We start from the raw sequence: 23,542 nt of genomic DNA, 5'->3' as shown, positions 1-23,542 counted from the left end.
ACAAAGCATGTGAGTCTGCCGCCATTTTCTTTCTCCCAACTCGAAACAGCCTGGAGTTTAATCTTTAGGGCTTCATACCCGACTCTCGAAGCAGCAAACAGCCTAACTTTATTAGCTTTTTCTGGTTTTATTCCTTCAATGATCTGCAAATGCCAGCTGGAACCCACACAGAATGTCCACGCTGGCATCATCGACAACGTGGCAGATAGTGACTTCTCAACCCCATGCCACATGAGCTTTCTCCTTGCCTTTTCTCTTCGGTTTCGGATATAGGGACCCCCCCCCTCCCAATTCATCCATCTTAGAGTATTTTGATCAGCATTGCAATTGTGCAACCCATTTTATTGATAGCCAAGTTTAAACATCCTGGCATCTTGCCATGACAAGTCACATAACTCCTGTTAGAGCAAGTTTATCCGTTGGGTGAAAATGTTAAGGTTACTGGGTCAAGACATTGTTCACTGCCACTGGACATGTGTTTCCATCCGTTCTGTTTCTTGACCGGTCAATTACTGTTAATTGAATTTTTTATTAATTTGTTTATTGTAAAATTGAAATATATTTGATGTAAATAGATGGTATAATGGACATTTATGGATAATTGATGTAGAACGGATGGCAACAAGGATCGAAGAGTAGCTTGATTGTGACAAGGGAAAATTCAGTTTGCTGCAAATTTGGCATTCGGTGTCAGAATTGTGATTGCTATAGCTTTTCGGAAAGGGAACGAAGCTAGGAACAGAACTCGTAGCTTCACCACGATGTGTGGGCTTTTTCAGACCTTTCCACTCCAATTTGCGGCATAGTGGTGCTTCACACCCTTCCATAGATCAGTTTTCTTTCGATCTTTACCCAAAGCCGGATTTTGTCCCACATATTTCCAAGACTTGCACAATTAAATGTCTTCCTCATTCGTCCATCTCGTCCCAGATTCGGCATTTTCATCTACACTTTGATCTACTCTTTGTTCAGCCATATTGGATATAGGAGGAGGAAAAAATTTGGAAGTAGAGAGCTATAGGAGGAGGAAGAAACACTTTGTATGAAAGATAATTTTTTTGGTGTGAGAAGTAAAATAAATGGTAGGTATTTATAGGAAAAATTTTAGAATTTTTTACAATTTTTTTTGTTACCGCTACATGTATATACACATAGCTTAATTAGAAGCCGTTAGATCTGCAAATTAATTAAAACCAACTGCCTAGATTAATTGACCGTTGGTTTCAAAAATCCAAACCACCCAACGGCTTTGTTCCATGTGGGCGCCTCCGTCTCCTTCATTGTCACTATGCGACAAATTATGGGTGCAGCACGCGATATGCCTTTTGCGGTGCTAGGCGACAAGAAACTGGTTCCAATGCAAGGTCTTCATCGCGTGTCTCTCTCCACAACAGACGCTGACGTCAGCCACGATGGGTGCTGGGCCGAGCTGGCAGCCGGCGAGCTTGGGTCAAGCTTTTTGTCACGGGCCTCGCCTATTTCTTAGCCTCGGTCATGAAAAACCTTGATTTGGCTGGTCAAGCTTAGGCCGGTGGAAGCGTTTTTTGGCTCTTCATGGTCACCACCAAACCGCTGAACATGTTCTTAGTGTACGTTTTTACAAGAAGTATCAGAGCGGTGGCACTCAACCTTTTGAGTTGTTGGTAACACATCTAGACCTTGCCTCGTCTTTTCTTGGGTGCAGTCTACCTTGGGGGCTCTAATGTGCTCTCCTCTCTTTCATGCTCCCTCTTTTAGGGGATTTTTTTTCCTACTGATTTTTGACGTCTTTCGGGTTTGGGTTGGTTTCGATCTCTTATGTTTTTTTTTTTAAAGAAAGTAAAATAAATTAGATATTAAAACTTCTGGAGCAACCGAGTTTGTAGTATCAAACAACAAAGCTTTCGAAGCCTCAATTGGAACCCTATTGGTCCAAGAAGCATTTACAAGGTATTGTGACCTAAGTTTGCTACTGCATCTGCTACAAAATTTGCTTCTCTCAAAACATGCTTGAAGGAGATCGACTGGAACTGAGTAGCAATTCTCTTTATGTCTTCAATGATTTTGATTAATCTCCAAGGTGGGGCTATTACTCCTTTGATTGCATCTATGACTAGTTTTAAATATATCACCTTGCACAAGTGAGGCTATTAAGCAAAACAGTGGCTTCCGCAACTGGAACTGTTGTATTACCGACATGTCTAGCAGCTTCTATAAGAGGTCTTCCATAGGAGTCCTTGATCACACGACCTCCTGCAGCAGAGTCCTTACAAACTGAACCATCAAAATTAATTTTAACATAGTCACTACTAAGAGCATGCCATCTAATTAAGTTTGGTTGGCAGGATGAAAGCACATTACTAGTAACCACAGTTTGGTTATCAGTGTTTCTTGTTATTTGCAGCAGCTGCTGCAACAACAGAAACAGGATTAGCGGTTGATTCCAAAAATGGCATCGTTCCTGGCTTTCTAGATTTGCCAACATATAGTAATGATTTTTTCAAACAACTCACTCTGAAAAGGTTGAAGTAAGAAAGAGAGAGACTTACGTACGGGTGCTGCCCAATCAGTACCCAAGCAGGGGAGGTATTTTGGGTATTTCACATTAAAAACCAGGAGCAGTTTCGGAAAAGAATGAAATTTTTCTTTCTTTTGATTGGAAGGCCGCACCGCCACGTGGTACGGCAACTCCTATGCAAGAATTTCTCAGTAAGAAAACCTCCTTAAATACTTTAAGGTCTTAGGATTATGGTGTTGTGGCAAGGAATTCTCGTGGTGTTGGCAATGGTGGTGGGTTCAATATTTCTGTTTATTTATGTCTTCTCAATATAACCATATAACTGATATGTGGCTACCCATATTGGGTCCAGTGCAGGACTACAACTTCTGTTATTTTATATTAGACGATTATCTAAAATAAGCATGTTAAATAGTTGGAGAATAAAAATAGCCTTTTTTCATGACTTCAACAAAAATGGTCATTTTGTCACGTGAAATATTTAAAATATCCTTTATAGATGAAACACTACGAAAGTTAACGAAAATTGCAAAACATTGCAATAGTTTATGAAAGACTACGAGACATTAAAGACAAAAATTTATGTTGAAATCTCACAATAAAGTTGTAAATGAAATGTAGTATAGACAATTTTCATGGCAAAATGACTACTTTTTTTTTCCTATTACAAAAATGACAAAATGATATTTTTGTTGATGTTATAAAAAGAGGTAATTTTTGTTCAAAGATGAAGAAAGTGTACTGGTTTTGATCGATTTTTTTTCATATTTGAGACTCCTTCATAATGTTTTGTCTCCCATTCCCTAGAAGATTCATGTTCTTAGTGAAGGGAGAAGCTGAAGAGAAAAAATTGCAAATGACAATTTGAGGAATATAATTGAACGAATCTCTTAATAATACATCAATGTCTACTGAAATAAAAACACCACACCCGCTAAGTCCAAGTGAGATGTGAAGTGAGGTTATAAATAATTTCACGGGTTCTATTCCACATACTACAGGAAAAATGATTATTCACGACACGTGATTTACGGCGCACATTTAATGCGTGCCGTAAATGAGTATCATTTAAGGCGTGCATTAAATACACGCCGTAAAACTCTCATTTTTAGAACAAAATTTAGGGCGTGCGTTGAAAGCACGCCGTGTTTTGGCAGTAAAAAAGCGCTAGAAAATTTGTTAATTATCTCTCCCTCTCATATCAGAGGTTTAAACCCCGCTCTCCCTTATCTGATCTCTCTCTCTCTCTCTCGTCCGATAAGGGACGAGAACCATCGATTTCTTCTTCTCCCAAAAGCCTTGAGAGCCGGGCCTTCCTTTGTCTCATTTCTCCTCCCAAGCACCGCCGCGATGACGTCGACCAAGACGGAAGACGCTGTACGACGTCGCACCGCCATCACCGATTACCGCAAGAGCTCGAATCACGAGTCCGCCGAGATCAGATTCGTCCTCCTAATCCTCCTTATTCATGTTGGATTCTGCATCCGCAACCGGAGAGCGTTTCTCTCGCCGTCGGTGAACCAGCTCACAAGCAATTCGCCGTCGGTGCTTTGATTTAGGTTTTCTGATCTTTCTGTTGAATTTGATTTTGTATTTGGATTTTGCATCTTCGAACCTTGAAATTTCCTGATTCATTTTCGATTAAATTGATTTCTGCTCTCTCTCTTTCTCTCTCTCTCAGAGCTTCATCTGCACCTGAAGAACTGAGATCTTATCATCAATGATTCAGCTCTGAAGCACCATACAAATTCAAAGGTACACCTCTATCTTATTTTATCATGATCGAAATTTGCTTATTTGAAATTTCTGTGAGGCCATTGATGTTGCTATTGATATCTTTGTTGGTTGCTTAGCTAGAGTCTGTGTTAAGAGTTTGTCTGAATTATTGTTACTCTCAGTCTAGAATCGTTTTCTTTTTCAATATGAATTTTGAGATAGATCGATGCAATTTTTTCTCTTGAAATGATTGTTTTTGTGGAAGTGGGTGTTTATCGCACACCAGGTGTTCGATTAAATTCCCCTTAAACTCTGTTTGGGGTTTCAGAATGGAATTATCAATTGAAAGACTTGTGCTTAGCTGCTTTTTTCAGAGATTATAATATTTGTGATTTGGAGTAAATAAGAAACTTTAAAATGGCTTCTTATTTATAAGTAAAAGGTTTCATTCATAACTTTGTCAGTTGTGCTAGACTTTTAATTGGCAGCCTATTTCTTGACATCAAGATGAAATTTCCTCAAAATAGGAAGACTAATTTAGGAAACTCAGTATGCAGACCTTTTGGTAAATGTTAACAAAGGTTCCTCCAGTAGAGAGGTCACATAGATTTAAGGAGCAAATGATGAGATGCAATAGAATATATAAGTATCAATGCCATATGCAGCTTTTGCTGTCACTCATTAAGGAAACAGATACGTGGACACAAGGAGTAGGTATTTGACAACAAACAATAGGTCTTAGAAATTCTTGTTTATTTACTTTTAAATAGACCTGTAAATGGACCGGATTTTGATCCGGACCCGCTCCAGATCCGTGACTATTGGACGGGTTTGGATCGAAAGTTTTGATCCGTTGATCCGTTAATGATCCGAATCCGTTAACCCATTTATTTAACGGATCAAATACGGATCTAGGTTGATCCGATCCATTAATGATCCGGCCCGTTTTTGTAATAATAAAATATTATTTTTTATTAATATATTATTATTTTAAAAAAATATAAAATATAATTTTCTCAAAAATATATATATATATATATATATATATATATATATATATATATATAATATAAAATATGAAGAATTTCTAATACAATTTTTTTGCAGAAATCTAAGGGACAATCTATCACCCAATATTCTAAGAAGCATTAAGAATTTTGATAATATAATTCTACTTTTGGTGATACTTTTAATGTTGTTTTAATATTTTATTAATATCTTATGAGGTATCATGATATAAATTTAATATTACTATTTAAAATTTTAAATTATTTGAAATTATAACGGGTCGGATTAGCGGATCGGGTATCCGTTAACCCGGCGGATACGGATTTGGATCGAGCTATCAACGATCCGCCGGGTTAACGGAGCGGGTTTGGATCAAATTTTTTTTTAAGTAAACGGATTTGGATTTAGGTCGATCCGATCCAAATCCGATCCATTTACAGGTCTACTTTTAAATCAGATTTTTTTTTCTGTCCCTTGCTCTGGACATAATACAGTGCTAAAATGGAACTTATTTTGGAACTAACCTCTTTTCTCCTGCATTAGTGATCTGCTTTCAGCATCTGAAATGAAGAGTATTTCCTGGACAGTGTGCCATTATCATGTTTGATGTCACTGCTCGTTTGACATACAAGAATGTCCCGACATGGCACCGTGACCTATGCAGGTTTGTGTTGGGTTTTATTCCATATTACTACTGATGTCAGTCCCTATTTATTCTTAATGGTCTTCTAGCTAATTGGCTTTCTTTGTTGCTTCCAGGGTATGCGAGAACATTCCGATTGTTTTGTGCGGAAACAAGGTGGATGTAAAGAATAGGCAGATGAAAGCACAGGAGGTTACCTTTCATAGGAAGAAAAATCTCCAGTACTATGAAATCTCTGCCAAGAGCAATTACAACTTTGAGAAACCTTTCTTGTACCTTGCCAGAAAGCTTGCAGGGTAATTTCTATAAGCCTTTTAATTCAGTACATTTACCACTCTTCACTTTTGGTTTATATTATCCTCTGTTGGCTCTGTTAACTTTGTTATGCAAAGGTGTGAAATTTTGATGGTCTTTGTTGTTCTCTCTACAGAAATAGAAGAGACTTGATTGATGTTTTTTTTTTCCCAAGCTATTTGAGCTCTTTAAAGCAAATCTGATCAATTAGATGTTTCTAATTGCAGACTGACGTGTTCTTAGCACCACAGATTGCTATAGCTACAGCAAGGTTCAATATAAACATGGTAAACTCTATTCCATATCTATATTCTTTTCCGTGGTGTTAGTTTACTTAACATAGTTCCCAAAGGTTTCATGATAGCAAATATGTATATTTTCTATTGATAAAGTGATTTGATTTCATACATTGGGCACACTTTCTGTAATTCATGAAGTTACTAGCTTTCTTAGTGATCTATTTTCTTAGTATCACACACATAAGTTCTTGTACATATCATGATAAACATATACCTACAATGTTAGAAGGCTTTGATTCAAGTTTTACTGGTTCACTATGCAGTGGGTGTACCTACATGTACGTTTGCAAAGCATAATTAGCTATAATCAGCCACGCTCATCGTACCGCCAGAGGTACCAACTACCGTCAAAGGAGTGACCCACGGATAGGCAGCCAGGCGGGCCACGGCCTGAGCACAAGAGTTCCCCGGGATCACCACTGACGCGCCGCAACGCACTCTGCCAAGATGGCATCAGAAGCTACTGAAACTGGGAACTGAAGCACATCAGTCCCACATCGAAAACAAAGAGAAGATCAGACCTCTCCTCACCTATAAAAGGTCCTCTCTTCTCTCTTCATTATTACGCATTAACTACTCATTTATTATTATGCTGCCTATATGTATCAACTGACTTAGGCATCGGAGAAGTGAAGACCGCCCAACGCGGTCTCCCTCTGACGCCCTGTCTTTCATTTGGCAGCCAGCAAGGATCACCAAGTATACAGAGTAGCGGTCCGCCCACCGGACCCGCGTTAAACGAAGGTTTGGCTACCGCCAGACTTTGAGCATTAACAGTGAGGTAAGAGGCTTCCATGGCAATGCCACAAAGGCCTCCCGGTGCAGCAACATATCTTTGCATTCTTGTATAGATGATTACATTGGAAGGATAGGAAGGTATACTATTTCACCTTTCAATGTAGTTACTGTACTAAGGAAAATGAAAAGTAGTTTTCTATGCTTGTTCATTAGTCCCACTACACCAATTTTTCAATCAGACGACAGTTTTTCACTGTCGTCTGATTATATACTTTGCTGTTGTCTATCTCAATGCCGTCTGATACATGGATCAGACAATACCAAAAAACTGTCGTCTGATAAAGTTTACTACAACAGCGACTACTATGCTGTCTGTTGTCTGAATACCAGAAAGAACAACAGCGGGTTATATGCTTGCTGTTGTCTGAAGGTTGTGTCAGAAAACAGGGGCTTATATGCTTGCTGTTGTCTGAAGGTTGGGTCAGACAACATGTAGTTGAAATTCCCCTTGTCTATCCATTATTGATATTATAGGTTTCTCCGAAAAACTGTTGTCTGTTGTTTTGCTAGACAATGGCTTTCTCATTCTTTTAGTCCTTAATGTATTATAGTTAGATAGCTCATACAACAGTTTTTGCTAGGCATTTTATGATGAATAATTATTAGACAATAGTTTTTAGCTAGAATAGAATGGTCTGAGAGACATTCAAAAGACCAACATTCTACATATATGGAATCCAAATGACAACACATTCAAAACAAATTCATTTATGTAAAGATCCGATACATTCATCCATATATTCAACAAAGTCATTCCATCCCAACATTAACCCTAACCATAAAACACTAACCATAAACTTATACTTGTCCATAAATGTGATGCGCATTAACATCCTAAACCTCACAAATAAGTGAAAACAATGCATTTGCCCCACCATCTCGTTCGGTTGTTGAAGCCACATAGTGCCGGTAACTGTTAGATTCTTGAGCCTGCACGAGTCATAACTGCTGTAAGAATCATGAAGAAACCATGCAGTCTGAAGATATAAATCTACTGAAAATGCTGCTAGAAAGAAGACATACAGTTTTTGGAAAACTTACTTCACTAGTATGTGCATCAAGAACTGAACTCTCAGCCATTCGCTGAGTTGAGGTAACCCGCTGCAAGAAATTATAACCGTTGCACTGGAATCAGAACCTAGATTTTCTGAGAATCTAAGGTCAGGGATGCTCTATAATGGCTAAGGTTCTGAAGATCACTTTTGACATAATCTTGTCCTAGTTAAACTTCAAAGGGAAAAGTCTCACAAGATGATGATCACATTTGTTACTGTACAGTAGACTTTCATATGTTTAGTTCTATGTACTCAAGAAAAGACGTAATGCTATAAAAAAGAGCTAGGTGGAACAATACCAGTTCAACAAGATGATCAGCATCACTCCTAGCATTGGATATGACAAGTTCATGTTCTTTACCTATAAATAAGAACCATGAGCAGATACATAACATGTTCTTCCCACTTTTCACTAAAATATATACTTATTCTTAAACACAAACACATATGAAGCAATTAAGAAATAAATTTGCCTTACCCTTTAAATGACTCGTTTCCTGCTCTGCGCACACTAGGATCTGCAGCAAGTAGAGTTAAAGTAAATTAAAAGCTAAGATATCATTTCCAGCAGCATAAACAAAAACTTCCAAACCCAGTTATAAGTAACTCCTTTTGTGTAACCACATTATCTCTACTATTTTAAGTAACTAACTTACAAAATCAATTGTAAATGAAGGAATAGCAAAGAAAGTGAACAAAGAAATACTAAACTGAACTAGAGAAATGAAATTATGTTTCAATTTAAGGAAATACATGAGAAAATTTTCTTTAGGGCATTACTCTTTGCAACCATAGAAGTATAACAGTATATGTAAGATATTAATCTTTGCATGTTCCCAAACTAAAGATTATTGATCCACAGTCTTCGAACTATTGCGACCCAAAGATGAGTCATACTGGTGTGATAACGCACTACCCTCTACTCATTGGAGCATTGACCAAGTTTCCTATGATCAATTACATACGCCAAAGAAATCCAACATACAGTGCAGATATCTACAATTTGTCACTGATGTAGCTCTCTGTGTAGGCTTACAAATTGACCTAACATGGGACTTGACACATGCTTGGGCATTCCATACAAACAAAACTGAACTGGGGTAAACAGTCAATCAGCAAATCAACCTCCAAAAGCCAGCAATAACCGTAATAATTGGTTCATAACAGTAAGACTTTGAACTAGCAAAACAAATCCGATAGCACCGCAATAATCTTCGATATGAAGGAAAATAGGTGACAGAATTCTTACTTGGTTTTTCCTCAGATTGCACTGGCAAAACACATGCGCTTTCTGTAACATCCAATATATGAGCTCAAATTAGTCTCATTTCAATGTCAAAAGAGCAATCTTTATAATTTCAGGATTAGGAACAGTGAGAACTCAAAGTTGAAATGTCCTGCCTTTGTGTTTCACAAACATAATCATATATACTTCTAAAAAGCCATGTGCTTACTGAGGTAGGATAATAGCCAGATATCAAGACATAATTAAACATTGTAAAATATAGCTCAAAAGTAAAAAAAGATAGGTTTCCTGGGATGCCATGCTCGGATAATATCACTAAAAAGAACAGTTCTTTCAATTTTACAAAATCTGCAAATAAAAAAACAGGACAAAATCTCCTTTAGTTATACAAAATTTCTTTTGATACATAAGGAAGAAATACCCATATGTGCTTATTGTAAAATGACTCAATCCCATACATGATTTTCTCTCTAATATATTACAGTTGGGCATATGGATGCAACTTAATTATACAAGTTCTTACTTGGTTTCCCCTCTGGCAAAACGCATGGGGTTTCTGCAACATTCAATACATAAGCTCAAAATGAGTCAAAACATTCAACAACCTAATAAGCCAATTGAAAATTTGGGGAAGAGCAAAAGCAAAGTGGCATATACCTTTGTGTTTCTTGAACAAGACATGGTTTATGAACATCGACACACCTATTTGCCTAATACCATCTTCAAAAAAGCAAATCAAATGATAGATGGCCTGCATATGAAGATCGAGAAGATGAATTACAGCCTTTACCTCATACAGATCAAAAACGCCAGGGTCCTAAAACCAACGACCTCGCCATCAATGAGTTCAGCTTCTATTAGGAGGAGACGATTGAGAACATAACCCAATCGATCGAGAAATCGATCTGGGATTGGAGCTTCGACGGTGGTGCTTCGGCGACCATGGTTGGCTTTCTTTGCAAACATGGATAGAAGCCGGCTTGGTCTTAGCGGATACACGTGAGAAGATATGCCTCAATGCCATGATAAAAACTCCCCTCCTCCAAGGACTTCTAAGCAATTTGAGTTAGTTTACTGCACTTTTCATGTTGCAGCAACTGTGTTAGATACTAGCTATGACCATCTCGCAGAAAGATAAAAGTGACAAGAATGACCTGCGGCTGCAATGGAGGCGATCTAGGGGCTTTGTGACGACCCTGATACACTTCTCGGCTGCTCCATTCAACCCAATTGCAATTAAGATCAGCCCAAACTCAAAATGGCAAACAAATTCATAAAATCAAGGCCGAATTGGGGAAGGGAGAGTGGTAGATTGTAATTACCGTGACAGATGCGAGCTTTGGGATTGAGGCCAAACCTTTGAAGGGTTCGATGATGAACTGCTTCTTGCCTGGCTGAGGGGGCTGGGCCTTTTTGAGGGACAGATTATAGGGCTGGGCACGGCGGCTGTCGTCATATTTGTCCGAGTGGTGGTGGCGGCGTTGGGAGAGCCAGAGGCCGTCCATATCGGCGCAGAGAGATTGGATCTGAGAAAGGTTTACTGTGATGGGCTCGCCCTTCCTTGTATGGCCGCCCTCTCGAACACCCGACTCTCTGATCTAATCTTGTTTAGGATAAGATAAGAGAACGAGAGAGATGAGAGGTAATAACTGGTGAGATCGGGGAGATGAAGAGTGATTTTGAGAGAGAGAAGCGCGAGCTCGGGTTTTGGCCTAATGGTGGGAAATGAAAAATTGAAAATTTGGCCAAGTCAATTAAGAAGGGCGCCAATAAGCATCTATTGAACCCTAAAACTCAGACAACAGCAATTTCAGTATATTGTCTGAAAGAGAGTTGCACAATAGACAACTGAAAAACTGTTGTGTGAATCAAAACAATCAGACGACATATTTTTCAACCATTGTATTAATGGTAATTGCACAACAGAGAAATAATAACTGTTATCTGATTAAAAACAATCAGACAACATCTTTTATCAACCATTGTATAAATGAACCTTGGACAACATCACGTAATAACTGTTGTCTGAATTGACTCATTCAAACAACATCAAAAAAATCAACCATTGTCTGAAATGCTTTTGCACAAGAGCCAAGAAAAAACTGTTGTTGGATTCGAAAACTTAGACGACAGAATATTTCTTGCTGTCGTCTGATTATTTCAGACGACAGTTAAAATGTTTGCTGTCGTCTGATATGTGTTGTCTGATTCCGAAATTGGTGTAGTGTCCATTTGAGAATTTAAGCTTACATGGTTTCTGTTTGGTGTCTAGGCATTAGTTGTATCCTTAAACTCTGATGAACTCTACTTAGAAGTTTTAACACTTACCAATAGCACTTGTTGGTTCTGTAAATTCTAGGAATTTATCTTCATTATAGGATGTATGTGTTGATAACTTAGCAGACTTATGACCATCTATTTATTAATGTCTTATTCAATATTGTCCAGTTCCAACTTCAATGGGGACACAAGAGGCATCTGTAAGTGTTGAAACTTATCATGAAGATCCAAAGTGAAGCTGGTCTCTTAAGAAACAAGATGTCTTTCAAGTGGAATGTGCTGTGTTGAGGCAATCCACCCTTATGTACTTTAGGTTTATTTTTTTTATTGGTTTTGCTATAAGCTTCATTTGTGATTGCTTCACAACATTTGTTTGTATACTACTCAACTTTTTATACAAGTGAAGGTTCTTTGCAACAAGCAAAGAATTAGACAAATTTGTTATTCTTCTTATTTATAAAACTTTTGGGTGATATTGGAACAATAGAGAATTGATTTTTTTTTATTTAAAAAAAATTAAATTTACGGCGTGCAAAGTATGCCTTAAACTAAATTTTACGGCGTGCAAAGCATGCCTTAAAGCAAAATTTACGGCGTGCAAAGCAAATTTTACTGCGTGTTTTTGAGTCATTTACGGCGTGCAAAACAAATTCTACGGCGTGCTTTTGGATCATTTACGGCGTGCATAATGTAAAAAAGTTAAATTTTTTTTTTTTTACGACACGGTCTATAAGAGCGCACTTTTGCACGCATTTGCACGTCGTAAATTTTCATTTACGGCGTTTTTAGCACGTCGTAAATGACTCGTTTTCCTGTAGTGACAATAATCTCTTAGTCATTACATTTTGCAATGCATTATTGCATGTATGTACTTTGACTGCTTTCTAACCTTTCTTAATCACTACTCAACCCATTATTGCATATACCGATTCATGATCCATAATTGGGTGAACCACAATGGTACCGTGTAGAATGAGTTGATTTTGAAAGGAGCATACATGTCAATGGATTGTGATATATCGATCACAACTCCAGCAGCCAATCGTGTTTGGTTTCAAGAAGAACCTCAAAACATGTAATGATGAAACTTGTTAGTGAAGTGATTAACTAGGTTTTCTCTTATATTGTGAAAGACAAGTAGTAAGAAACAAGAATAATTATTAGTATGGACGATGGACATCTATATCGACTTTTCTTTCAAACAAATAGGGGAGCACCTGATGGCTATGGATATTATTGGAGCTGGAATTGTGGGGGTGGGTGAGTAATGAAATAATGATTATTAGCGGACTAGTGCACCAATAACATGAGCCATTAAATATTTGTGGGTGTCCTTCAGAATTGTTATTAATTCCATCAGCAATATATGGGCATAGCTTACAGCCTCCAGCTGTGCCTTTGTTCATGTCGTTTTCTCATTCCATATTCAACAAACTCCTTATCCATCTCTTTCAAACTTACATACATACTTTGATAATCATCATCATGGCTGTTCTAAACCCCACACCCTAGCTTCCTAAGCTAAGCTACCACATTATACATGCTTCAATCATACAACTCTTGCGTAATAAAAGCTATGATGTATTTCTAGGGCAACATGAGCATCCATTATAAAGTATGTAATATAATATTATAATATATACATCGCGATGTACTACTTGTGAAGAACCCTAAGAACAACTAGGTCTTAGTTGTGATGTCACGTACAATTGCATATTCTATTACTGTTACAGTTACACTTTGTACATAGAGATATGCTGCTTTATTGGATATCAATCATCTTAATTACTAGTGTGTCAACGTAAAGTTGGTCATGCAAACAAATAATTGAAGTTATCCATACATATTATGTATATGTATCCCAAGCTGAATTAACATGGGAATATAGCATACGTAAAATTAGTTCAAAACTAGAACTAATAGTGTTAATATCTAATAAAATAATATGTATTATATATGAATACAAATATTCAGTCCATACAACAACAAAAAAACTCAAAAATGCATCAAGTAAGTTTCCAAGACAGACCACATTGTTGCTTACTAAGCTAGAAGCCTGGAACCCACTACACTAGACAGACCACATCAAGTACGTTAAATACATGCTTCAGCATTAAAAAATAAATAAATACTCAATGGGTCATGGAATTCACTGGGCCCCAACGTGACTCCGCCGTCCACCCCTAATTTTGGTAGTTGAGTCAAATATTCTTTAGTCATACACGTTCAGCCAACCATGGTTTGATGAACATGCTGCTAATATAATGGAATTTCACTTCCTCAAGCTAAAAACATATATAAAAGTTAGCACTAAATACTACGTGGCTTAGAGTTCAGGGTAACCAAAAACAAAAGCCTCCGTTAAAAACCAAAATGGGGTCGAAGGCAATCATTTATTTAAAGTGAAGTTTACAAATGATGACTTACGTTTAAGGACACTGTATATAGAAATCACTAATATAACAAACCTCATATGTTTATTTCAGTCATGATAGTAAAAACAATGGATAAGAAACCAAAATATATAAAGGGAAAAAAAAAAAAGTGAACTCGAGACGGAAAATCAATAAGTGGTTTCACATAGACAAAAAAAATTCAAATAAATTGGTTTGCCGAATTGGTTCAACATTTAAGTGTTTAGGAGGATATTATTCTATTTATTTTTGGGATTAATTTAATTTATTTGGTTTCTCAGTTTGCAAAGCTTTAGATCTATAATCTATTGCTAAGTTTAATTATTTATATCAATCATGAATCTTTTTTTCTTTTTTATTAATGGAGGATGGTGAATCGTTTCTATTATCAGATTCTTCATTTTTATAGTCTTGTATTTAAAATTAATAAAAAAAAGCTTCACCGGCAATATATAAAAATAAATCGTTGTTTGATTCATATATTCATATGGTTGGTTAAACATGAGCATCAGAGCATCTATAGTTCTGACCCACTTTTAATTCATTAAAAAAACTCGGTCAACATTTTGGCAAATTTCTGGACCTCACATGCCACATGAGGTCAATTTTCTCATCTTTAATTAAGAACATTATAGAAAACTTAAAAGAATACCTTAATCTTCAGTGCAATTTAAAAGAAATTTAGGCCTGCTGTGGTGGAAACTGATGCACTCATGGTGCAGCGCCAACTGACCAACCATATTGGGAGCAATACCTCGCCTCTTGGACGTTTGTACGACGACTTGGCAGCAATCTTGGCTGCAAACACAGATATTCATATCACATACAAGGGTAGGACTGCTAATATGGTAGCCCATGTCCTTGCTGCTCATGCATGCAGTGAGCCGCAAGATTTTTTCTTCTTTTCTACACCTTCTTTCATTCAAGCTGCTGTGGCAGCTGATGTTTGCTTGATGTAAGTTTTTGTTTATCAATAAAGGGCTGACCTCCATTCATTCAAAAAAAAAGAAATAGTAAAGCGCGGCATTACGCGGTTGTATCATAAAGCATGGGTATATAGCATCCACTATAGTCAATACATAAAACAAGTTTTCACCTTTACCAGATGACGTACAACTTCATATATAATTCGAAGGCAAGATGATGATGATTCATACATGCATATAAACAAAGTATATATGTGAGTTGTTGGTAGTTTAAATGCAAGGATCATGGGATTATTTAAGTCAAGCCAATACCATTCGATGTGAAAGCAATGCTTACGGATAAAATATTTTGGGGTTTACATCCAAAATCAATTGACAATAGATGGAGTAACTCAAATTCTTATAAACTCACAGGCAATGTTCCATTTTTTCCACGTGGAATGTATATATTTTCAACACACCCCCACACGTGTGGCGAATTTTCAAGCCATACATGTGGACAACTTTGAGTGATGTGGAGTCCGCGTGGCCGTGAGACATGCACACGTTGGATAACCCGCTTTGACATCATGATAAAGTGGATTTGGGGTTCACATCCATGTCAAAACCAATTGACAATGGATGCAGTGGCCCAAATTCTTATAAACCCAGCCACATGCAATGTCACATTTTTCCTATGTGGGATGTATATATTCTCAACACTTAATAGTTAAATCTATAATTTTGGTCGCAGAGCAAGAGACTGTATCTGCTTAACCTGTACAGATCTTTGTGTCTTCTTCTCATTGCAATCGAGTGGATGTAGATGACACTCCCAGATAGAGTTTCATTCAAAACAAAAAAGAAAAAAGATCCAAGATTGTTTATCTATGATATTTGGGACGGCAATTAAATGTATATTAAGCTTTTCATCTCATTCAGAAGAAGAAAAATAATCTGAAACCGACTAAACTAAAACTCATTGAGTAATTTAAACAACAACTATATAATTAATTGGTTTTCTTCAAAGTATACATACATATTTTTATTCAATTTCAATGAATTATTACCAGTTTTAAAAATAGCGCATCCTAAAGCATGCGAGGCTTCATCAAAATGCCTTGAGGCTACCTTGAAAGGCTTTTTTTATTTTTTATTTTTTTAATAGGAAGATCATAACAATTTCATATTTATCATAGCAAGAACTAACTCTTTAGAGGATAAATGAAACACGGGTGTGAGTTCACGTTAAATTTGGATGATTTTTTGTTATAGGAGAAACTCAAAATTACAAAGAGAAGCCTCTAGGATAAACCCAACTAAACGGATTGACCGGAGGGGGAGACAATTTCATTAAAGTTGAATTTGGATGATATTATGATATTATCTTACACTCTTACATATTTTAGTAGTTTCTAATAAAATAATTATGATTCTTTATATTTGTTACGTATAATATAATTTTTATTATAAAAATGCAATGTGCGAAAAGGCTACGTCTCAACACGAAGTGCCTCAAGGCACTTTTAGGCTTAAGGCTTACACCAAAAGCCTCGCCTCACGCATTTTTTTTTTAAAACATTAATATTATTACCACAAACTAAAGCTAGCGTATAACAATCTCTCATTCCGGTAGCAAAAAAAAAAAAAAAAAAAAAAAAAACCCTAAATTATCTCATAAAGTACTATGATATGACAATATTTAATCAAATGTACCACCATATGCTTCAGATTATTTGACTCTTTTCGTTTTGTTTTGTTTCCTTTTTCCATAAGAACAACTGCCCAAATTGATCTAGTACTGGTACATTTGAGTTAGTCATCTTCTCGCTTTTATATTAAAATATAAATTAAAAAAAAAAAAAAAACTGCCCAAATTGATCTAGTACATTTGAAGTAGTCATGCATGGTTGTGGGTGGGCACAGAATATAGTTTATTATATTGATCCGATCGCATACATATAAGGTTGAAGTGCAAATTCAAGTTGTAATCGTCATTGCTTAACAACTCCAATTATATACACAAATAATTTAGGTTCTAATATCATCTTAATTGTTATTGGGTACGTGGTTCTGGTCGATATATCTGTGCCACCAACCCTAGCCACTGACCTAATTAACTAACAAGTTTGTAACTTATAATCATGTCATTTCTCTAGTGAAAGTTTGGTGCAATAGCAGCTTCCTTCTCTCTGGGTGTTGTTACATTCATCTTTAGCTTTTCTGATACTAATTAAGACCAGTTAATCCAAGAGGTATGCTTCAATTTTGGGTACGGCACAACTGCAATTAAATCAAGATATATCAGATAGAGATATTTTGAAATGATATTTAAAGGAATGTGAATGATTATGAAAATTTAACTGTAAGTCCGAAATGAGGTAGTAATCAGACTATCGGACATGCATGCCGACTATCTAGCAAGAAAACATTATATCATGATTAAGGTGTTGTTACAAACTTATAATTAATAATCATGGACATTTTATAGGCATTTTATTTCGTGGCTTCGTTTTCTAGCAAATAGTAAAGCTACTTTTCCATTCAAGAATTGTGTAAAATAAATTTTTTTCTTCACTCTAGAGATTTATTTTCTAGGTTTTCAAAGGTGACGACCTAGCACAGATTCTATAGCAGAAGCAATGGATCGGACCGTAATTATTTTTCTGATGGAGTCCGTTCACATAAATAAGATAAGAATGTAACAACTAATATATTATAACATAAGTAGTTGAGTAGTTGAGATTATATGAATAAGAACAGTTGAACAACCGGTTCTTTTTAACCAATTAACAAAAAGCAAGGGATATGTAAATGATTGAATGAGGGGTTGGGTGGAGCTACCATATCTACCTTAATTGGCTAAGAAACCCCATAGCAGTTATATTTCGATCTTTCTTGAACACGACGACAACATAATATTAACGTAACTAGAATATGACGACGTATGTAGAAATGATATATAGGGATCCAAAAAATGTCACCCATGCCGTCAAATGTAACTAATAAACTGTACTAAGAAAATGTAAATATTAAACAATGTATGATACGTACCGACCCATCGACAATTGATTGAGGATCAAAACTAGACAATTATATATAGATCAGATTGAATGTACGTAAATTTATACAAGAAAAATAAAATTTGTAATGTGTAAACAGATATATATATATATAGGGCCCTTCCAATAAGGGATCCTTTTTTTTGTCTTTTATAGGGATAGGCATTAAACAAACTTTTTGATTATATTTCGGCATCTTAACCGTTCATTTTTAAGTCCTAATGTGTAGATCACTTCTGCAAATTTTCAGCTAAATCGATGATCGTTAAGACATCCAAAACTGCAATTTACACGAACGGACCGAATCTGTCGAACCGGAACCGTTCGTATTTATAATGGTAAATTGCAGTATTGGATGCCTTAACGATCATCAAATTAGCTGAAAATTTGCAGAAGTGATCTATACATTAGGACCTAAAAAATAAACGGTTGAGATGTGAAAATATGATCGAAAAGTTGGTCTAATGCCCTATCCCTAGAAAAGACCAAAAAAAGGGATCCCTCACTAGAAGGGCCCTATATATATATATATATATATATATATATATATATATATATATATATATATATATATATTAATAAGAGAAATACATTAAAGGATAAAATTTCTGGGGCAATCAGAGTTTACAACATCAAACAATAAGGCTCTAGAAGTCTCAGACGAAACTTTATTGTTTCAAGAAGCACCTACATCAGTATTACGACCTAGGTCTGTTATTGCATCAGTAACAAAGTTTGCTCATCTTAGAACATGTTTGAAAGAAATTGAATCAAAATGAGCTGCAATACCCCTTATATCTTGAATGGTCTTTAACAATCTCCAGAGAGGGGCAATCACACCATTGACAGCATTAATGACTAGTTTGGAATCGCCTTCCATGCCACTTCAATTCTTATGTAGCCTTTGTCTTTTGCGAAAGCAAGGCTGTCTCGGAGGGCAGTAGCTTCAGCAACAGGAACTGTTATATTTCCTGTAGCTGCAGCTAGATGACTTCTAAAGGAGTTTCGAATAACAAAGCCTCGAGCTGCATAGGCTCTACAAACCAAACCATCAAAATTGATTTTGACCGAATCACTAGTAGGGGGCTGCCATTTGATTGTAGCCGGGTAAAAAAAAAAAAATTCAAACTCATGTCTTTTACGATGTTAATTTTACAAATAACTTTTTTGACTTTGTCAATGAGAACCCAAAAGCTTTCTAGGCCCAAAATAAACCCCTTCGGCGCATGTGAAATGCTCAAACTGTGCATTGCAGCACAGTGTCTGACAACTTTGACAGCTTCGGGGTTCGTACCTAGGTTAGGGAGCACACCCAACTAGACAAGAACCACTAGGCCACTTACAGTGGTTATTTTACAAATAACTAACATGCTACAATTTATCGACATATGTACTCATTAATGCTGCATGGCATCTGTTACGTTACCGCCATCCTGATCGATCACAAATTAAGAGCACAAATATCCGCTTAGTTTCCGTATGTTGCGGATAGATCCACTCACGCATACAGGATACAATGATACATATATTACTCGATCGGATCTTGTAGTCGTTACATCGTAAGCTGCCTAGATTATAGTTAATTAGTAATTGCTTGCGATGTTCGAATATCCAAGGAACTTAAAGTTGGTTATTGGTTTAATCAGTCTGATCAAGCTAGTTAATTAAATGCATGAGAGGAGATCTCAAGAAGATGGAAACAAATTAATAGTAACTTTGATTAGGTTATATGTAGCAGGCACACTGATCCATAATTTATTGTCAACTCAGACTAACGGTCACCAAATGCATCATGTCTCAAGTAACTCGTCCAGTTTCTCGATCATTTCAAAACAAAATGTGCTCGATCATATTTAAACCTCATTAATATATTGGGGAGGATTCAGTACACCGACATAAATGAATGATTATATTATATTAAATACACTCTTAGGTTATTAATATAAATATTAATTATAAATATCAAGTGTTGAGATCATCTTATAAGTGTTGGGTCATTTACACCGTCGGTGCATAAAATAATTTCATTTAATATATTAAGAACTGCTCGCAAGTCGCATCTACATATCAATTGGACCTCGCCGTCAATGCGTACTGCTTAGTGCGCTGCAGATTCGGTATTATTCCACCATCATTGATCCGACTATTATCTTTGTTCACCGAGATATTCAGATTTCTTGCCCCATAGATAGATAACACATCAGAGAAAGAAGCACAGAGGATTTGTGTTGGCAATGGCCTTATCAACTCCAACAGGTGTTTCTTGATCCAAGTAGCTTCATGTTCATATTCTGTTCTTGTACTAATAATAATAAGCATGTGTTTGCGTAAAGTTTTTATGTTTATGCTAACATGGCGGTGATTCTCTTGAAGTGTTTCAAGCTTAGCATTAACATTTTGTACATTCCATTTTTATAATAGCAAATTAGTCATAAGTACAATTTTTAAGACACATATTATCATTTTTTGGTTACTCAATAGTTTTTTTTTTTGTTTTCTAGCTAGCATTAGTTTTTTACTTCGTCAACATTAAATTTTCAGAAGATGTCAATAGCTTTTCGAATGATTTAATAACTATTCTTGTGAATGACACCAGTTATGTTGAGAATGACAATAATTTCTCAGTTCATCAGCAATAGTTTTTTTTTTTTTTTTTTTTTTTTTCAGTTTTAGAATGTAAATTTTCAAAAGATGGCAATGACTTTTCCAGAGAATGACAATAATTTTTCTGAATAATGATAGTAGTTTTTTATTATCTCAACATAGCCTTTTGATTTGTTGACAATAGATTTTTGGTTCATCGACAAGACGACAATAACATTTAATTGATTCTCTATAGTAGTGACCTAGTATAGTATAAGATAGATTGAAGTTGTGACTATAGATTGGTCTTGTTTTTGGTGCATAGAATAATTTCCACTACAGAAAATGTTATTATGCATTAAATAGGACTGCAGGGACGGGATGGGTCGGTGAGAGAAATGAGTCGGGGAGTGCATCGGTTTTGGGTTACAAAAAGAGGAAGATGGGCGCCAAAGAATGGCCCTATATGTAAATGTATGATTGGAGAAGATGTTTGAAGGATAATAATTTGACGAAGAGGAAAAGAGGATAAGATAAAGATGCATGCTAACATGGAACCAAACAGAGATCGCTTTGAATAGAATTGATGGAATTCAATTTAGCAATGCATGTTTCTTACATGTGAGCCTTGTCCCCTTTCCATGTGTATATGAACTTTATGTCCCCTCCTTTGCCATTTTCATTCTCCATCATAAATTTTTTCAATTATTTTGGGTACAACAGTGCACGAAAATTGATAATTACTAATTAAAAAAAAAACCTGATTAATTTGGCAATAGTACTTGGGTCATGAGCACCCAAAGTCAAGCCACTATCGATGAACTAGACCAACTGTAGCGTAATGACTAAAGCAAGTTCCACCCGTGCTCCAACTTAAAGAAACCAATCATTTGAGAGAGGCCCAATAAAACATTGAGGCCCAACAAACTAAAATTAAAGAGATTATGTCTCACTTACTCCATTAAGTTTTTTTAGTTCCCTCTTACCCAAATCAAACCTAATACCCCATTAAGTCTTTTTTTTTTGTTTTTTTGTTTTTGTTTTGAAGACTATTTTACCCCCATCCCTGTTCGCTCAAAATTCGTCCCGGCCGCGTGTCACTGGGTCGAGGGCTTCTTTGGCTTACACGTGTCCTTTTGGAGTGGTGACGTGTGAGCGGGTGTGCCAACTCGCGGCCGGTAGGCCAAGAAAGGTTTTGTTATAGATTGTAGATCTTACGCCTATCTAATTTCTGATAGGTTGATTGTGGGCCGAGGAAGGATCAATCTCGGTCGCGGGGTTCTCTTTGCCTTGAATGTAAGGACTTTAGCACGGATCGGCCTTAACTAGCCGCAGTTTTCGTGTTGTGTAACGCTCAAAAATCGTCCCGGCCGCGTCTCATTGGGCCGAGGACTTCTTTGGCTTACACGTGTCCTTCTGGAGTGGTGACGTGTGAGCGGGCGTGCCAACTCGCGGCCGGTAGGCCAAGCGAGGTTTTGTTATAGATTGTAGATCTTACGCCTATCCAACTTCTGATCAGTTGATTCTGGGCCGACGAAGGATCAATATTGACCGCGGGGTTCTCTCTGCCTTGAATGCAAGGACTTTAGCACGGATCGGCCTTAACTAGCCGCAGTCTTCGTGCTGTGTAACTCGGTGATTAAGGTGAAAGTGAAGTGATGATAATTCTTTTTGTGATTTTGTATAAAGTAATTGACGTAAAGTAAATAACAAACAAATAAATAGCATAAACGAAAGTTCAGGTAAAGAAAGTGCAGGAATGTAAAGGTGCAGAAAATAAAGTGCAGGAAGATAAAGAACAACAATGTAAATCGCGGGAAATAAAGTGCAACAAATAAAGTGCAGGAAGATAAACTGCATGAATGTAAAGAGCAACAAAGTAAAGTGCAGGAAAGATAAATACCGGTAAAGAAAGCTATAAGATAAATACGTAAAGATTGATAAGCGTTGTTGAATTGTTGAAATGTATTGAGATAAAATTTGAGTAATAGCGTAGAGCGTTTGGTCGAGGACCTCTAACAATGAATCCTATGGTCATTTTTATAGTGAAGCTAAATTACTGAATGAAGGAAAACAACAATCTCAGCCTTTACAGCTAAGACCGCATTGATTATAAATAGAATAGTATTCATGTTTGTGATATTTTTGACATTATCAATGATTGATTCTTTCATGAGCAATCAATCAGGTCTTGTAACTGATGATTGGCAATAACACCTCCTTATGCTTATTCAAGTTAATTGCCTCAAACTTTGGTAACGTTTCTCCTGACAATCAACCTTTTTGATGTGTCGTGGCTAATTAGCCTCGGTCATTCATTACGACTTGTGGGTCCGCAGTCATTCATTACGCCTTGTGATTCATTTGATCTTAATAATGGCTCTGTGCACATGTTATCTTCGGTCATAAATTTGACAACAAACATTTAATGTGCCGTGGCTAATTGGCCGCGGTCATTCATTAGGCCTTGCGGGCCGGGCCCACCTATTTGCCACGTCGGACTTGCCAAATATAGGTTCAAACAATCCCTTTGTTACTTAGAGAGAGAAAAAAAATGGAAGAGAGAGAACCATAGGAGACTTCGCCGGAGCCCGGTCGCGGGATTCCGGCCAACTTTCGCCGGATTCCGGTCACCGGGTACAGCCCACTGGACTTCTCTGAAAATCTCGCCGAGTGTCCCCAAAGAGGTCGTCAAAAATCTCATAGGTCACCGGAAAGGTTTATTGCCCCAAATAGACGTCT

At 36.7% G+C, this 23,542-nt stretch overlaps 1 protein-coding gene and 2 long non-coding RNA genes across 4 annotated transcripts; 1 reads left to right on the top strand and 2 right to left on the bottom strand.

The window, feature by feature from the left end:
* Positions 1–5,802: 5,802 nt before the first annotated feature.
* On the top strand, positions 5,803–12,316 carry LOC133713800 (GTP-binding nuclear protein Ran1B-like). Of its 2 annotated transcripts, XR_009848248.1 has the most exons (4): positions 5,803–5,885; positions 5,981–6,160; positions 6,386–6,445; positions 12,005–12,316. XR_009848248.1 is itself a non-coding variant. In XM_062139832.1 (2 exons), the coding sequence occupies exons 1-2, from the start codon at positions 5,821–5,823 to the stop codon at positions 6,162–6,164; spliced, it is 249 nt and encodes an 82-aa protein (XP_061995816.1). In that variant the 5' UTR covers positions 5,809–5,820; the 3' UTR covers positions 6,165–6,378. The 2 variants fall into 2 exon arrangements, 1 of the variants encoding a protein (XP_061995816.1); XM_062139832.1 differs by lacking the exons at positions 6,386–6,445; positions 12,005–12,316 and having other exon boundaries at positions 5,809–5,885; positions 5,981–6,378.
* On the bottom strand, positions 7,927–9,082 carry LOC133713966 (uncharacterized). The gene is made up of 4 exons (XR_009848371.1): positions 8,789–9,082; positions 8,610–8,671; positions 8,297–8,356; positions 7,927–8,185 (listed from the first exon to the last, which is right to left on the bottom strand). It is a non-coding gene; the product is annotated as an uncharacterized LOC133713966 (long non-coding RNA).
* On the bottom strand, positions 9,788–11,694 carry LOC133713750 (uncharacterized). Its single transcript, XR_009848233.1, has 3 exons — positions 10,879–11,694; positions 10,214–10,768; positions 9,788–10,112 (listed from the first exon to the last, which is right to left on the bottom strand). It is a non-coding gene; the product is annotated as an uncharacterized LOC133713750 (long non-coding RNA).
* Positions 12,317–23,542: the final 11,226 nt, after the last annotated feature.

Source organism: Rosa rugosa, chromosome 6, assembly GCF_958449725.1.
Source record: "Rosa rugosa chromosome 6, drRosRugo1.1, whole genome shotgun sequence".
In the NCBI taxonomy this organism is placed as follows: Eukaryota; Viridiplantae; Streptophyta; class Magnoliopsida; order Rosales; family Rosaceae; genus Rosa; species Rosa rugosa.
Note: the sequence above shows the minus strand (reverse complement) of the source record. Positions and strands in the feature narration are given on the sequence as shown.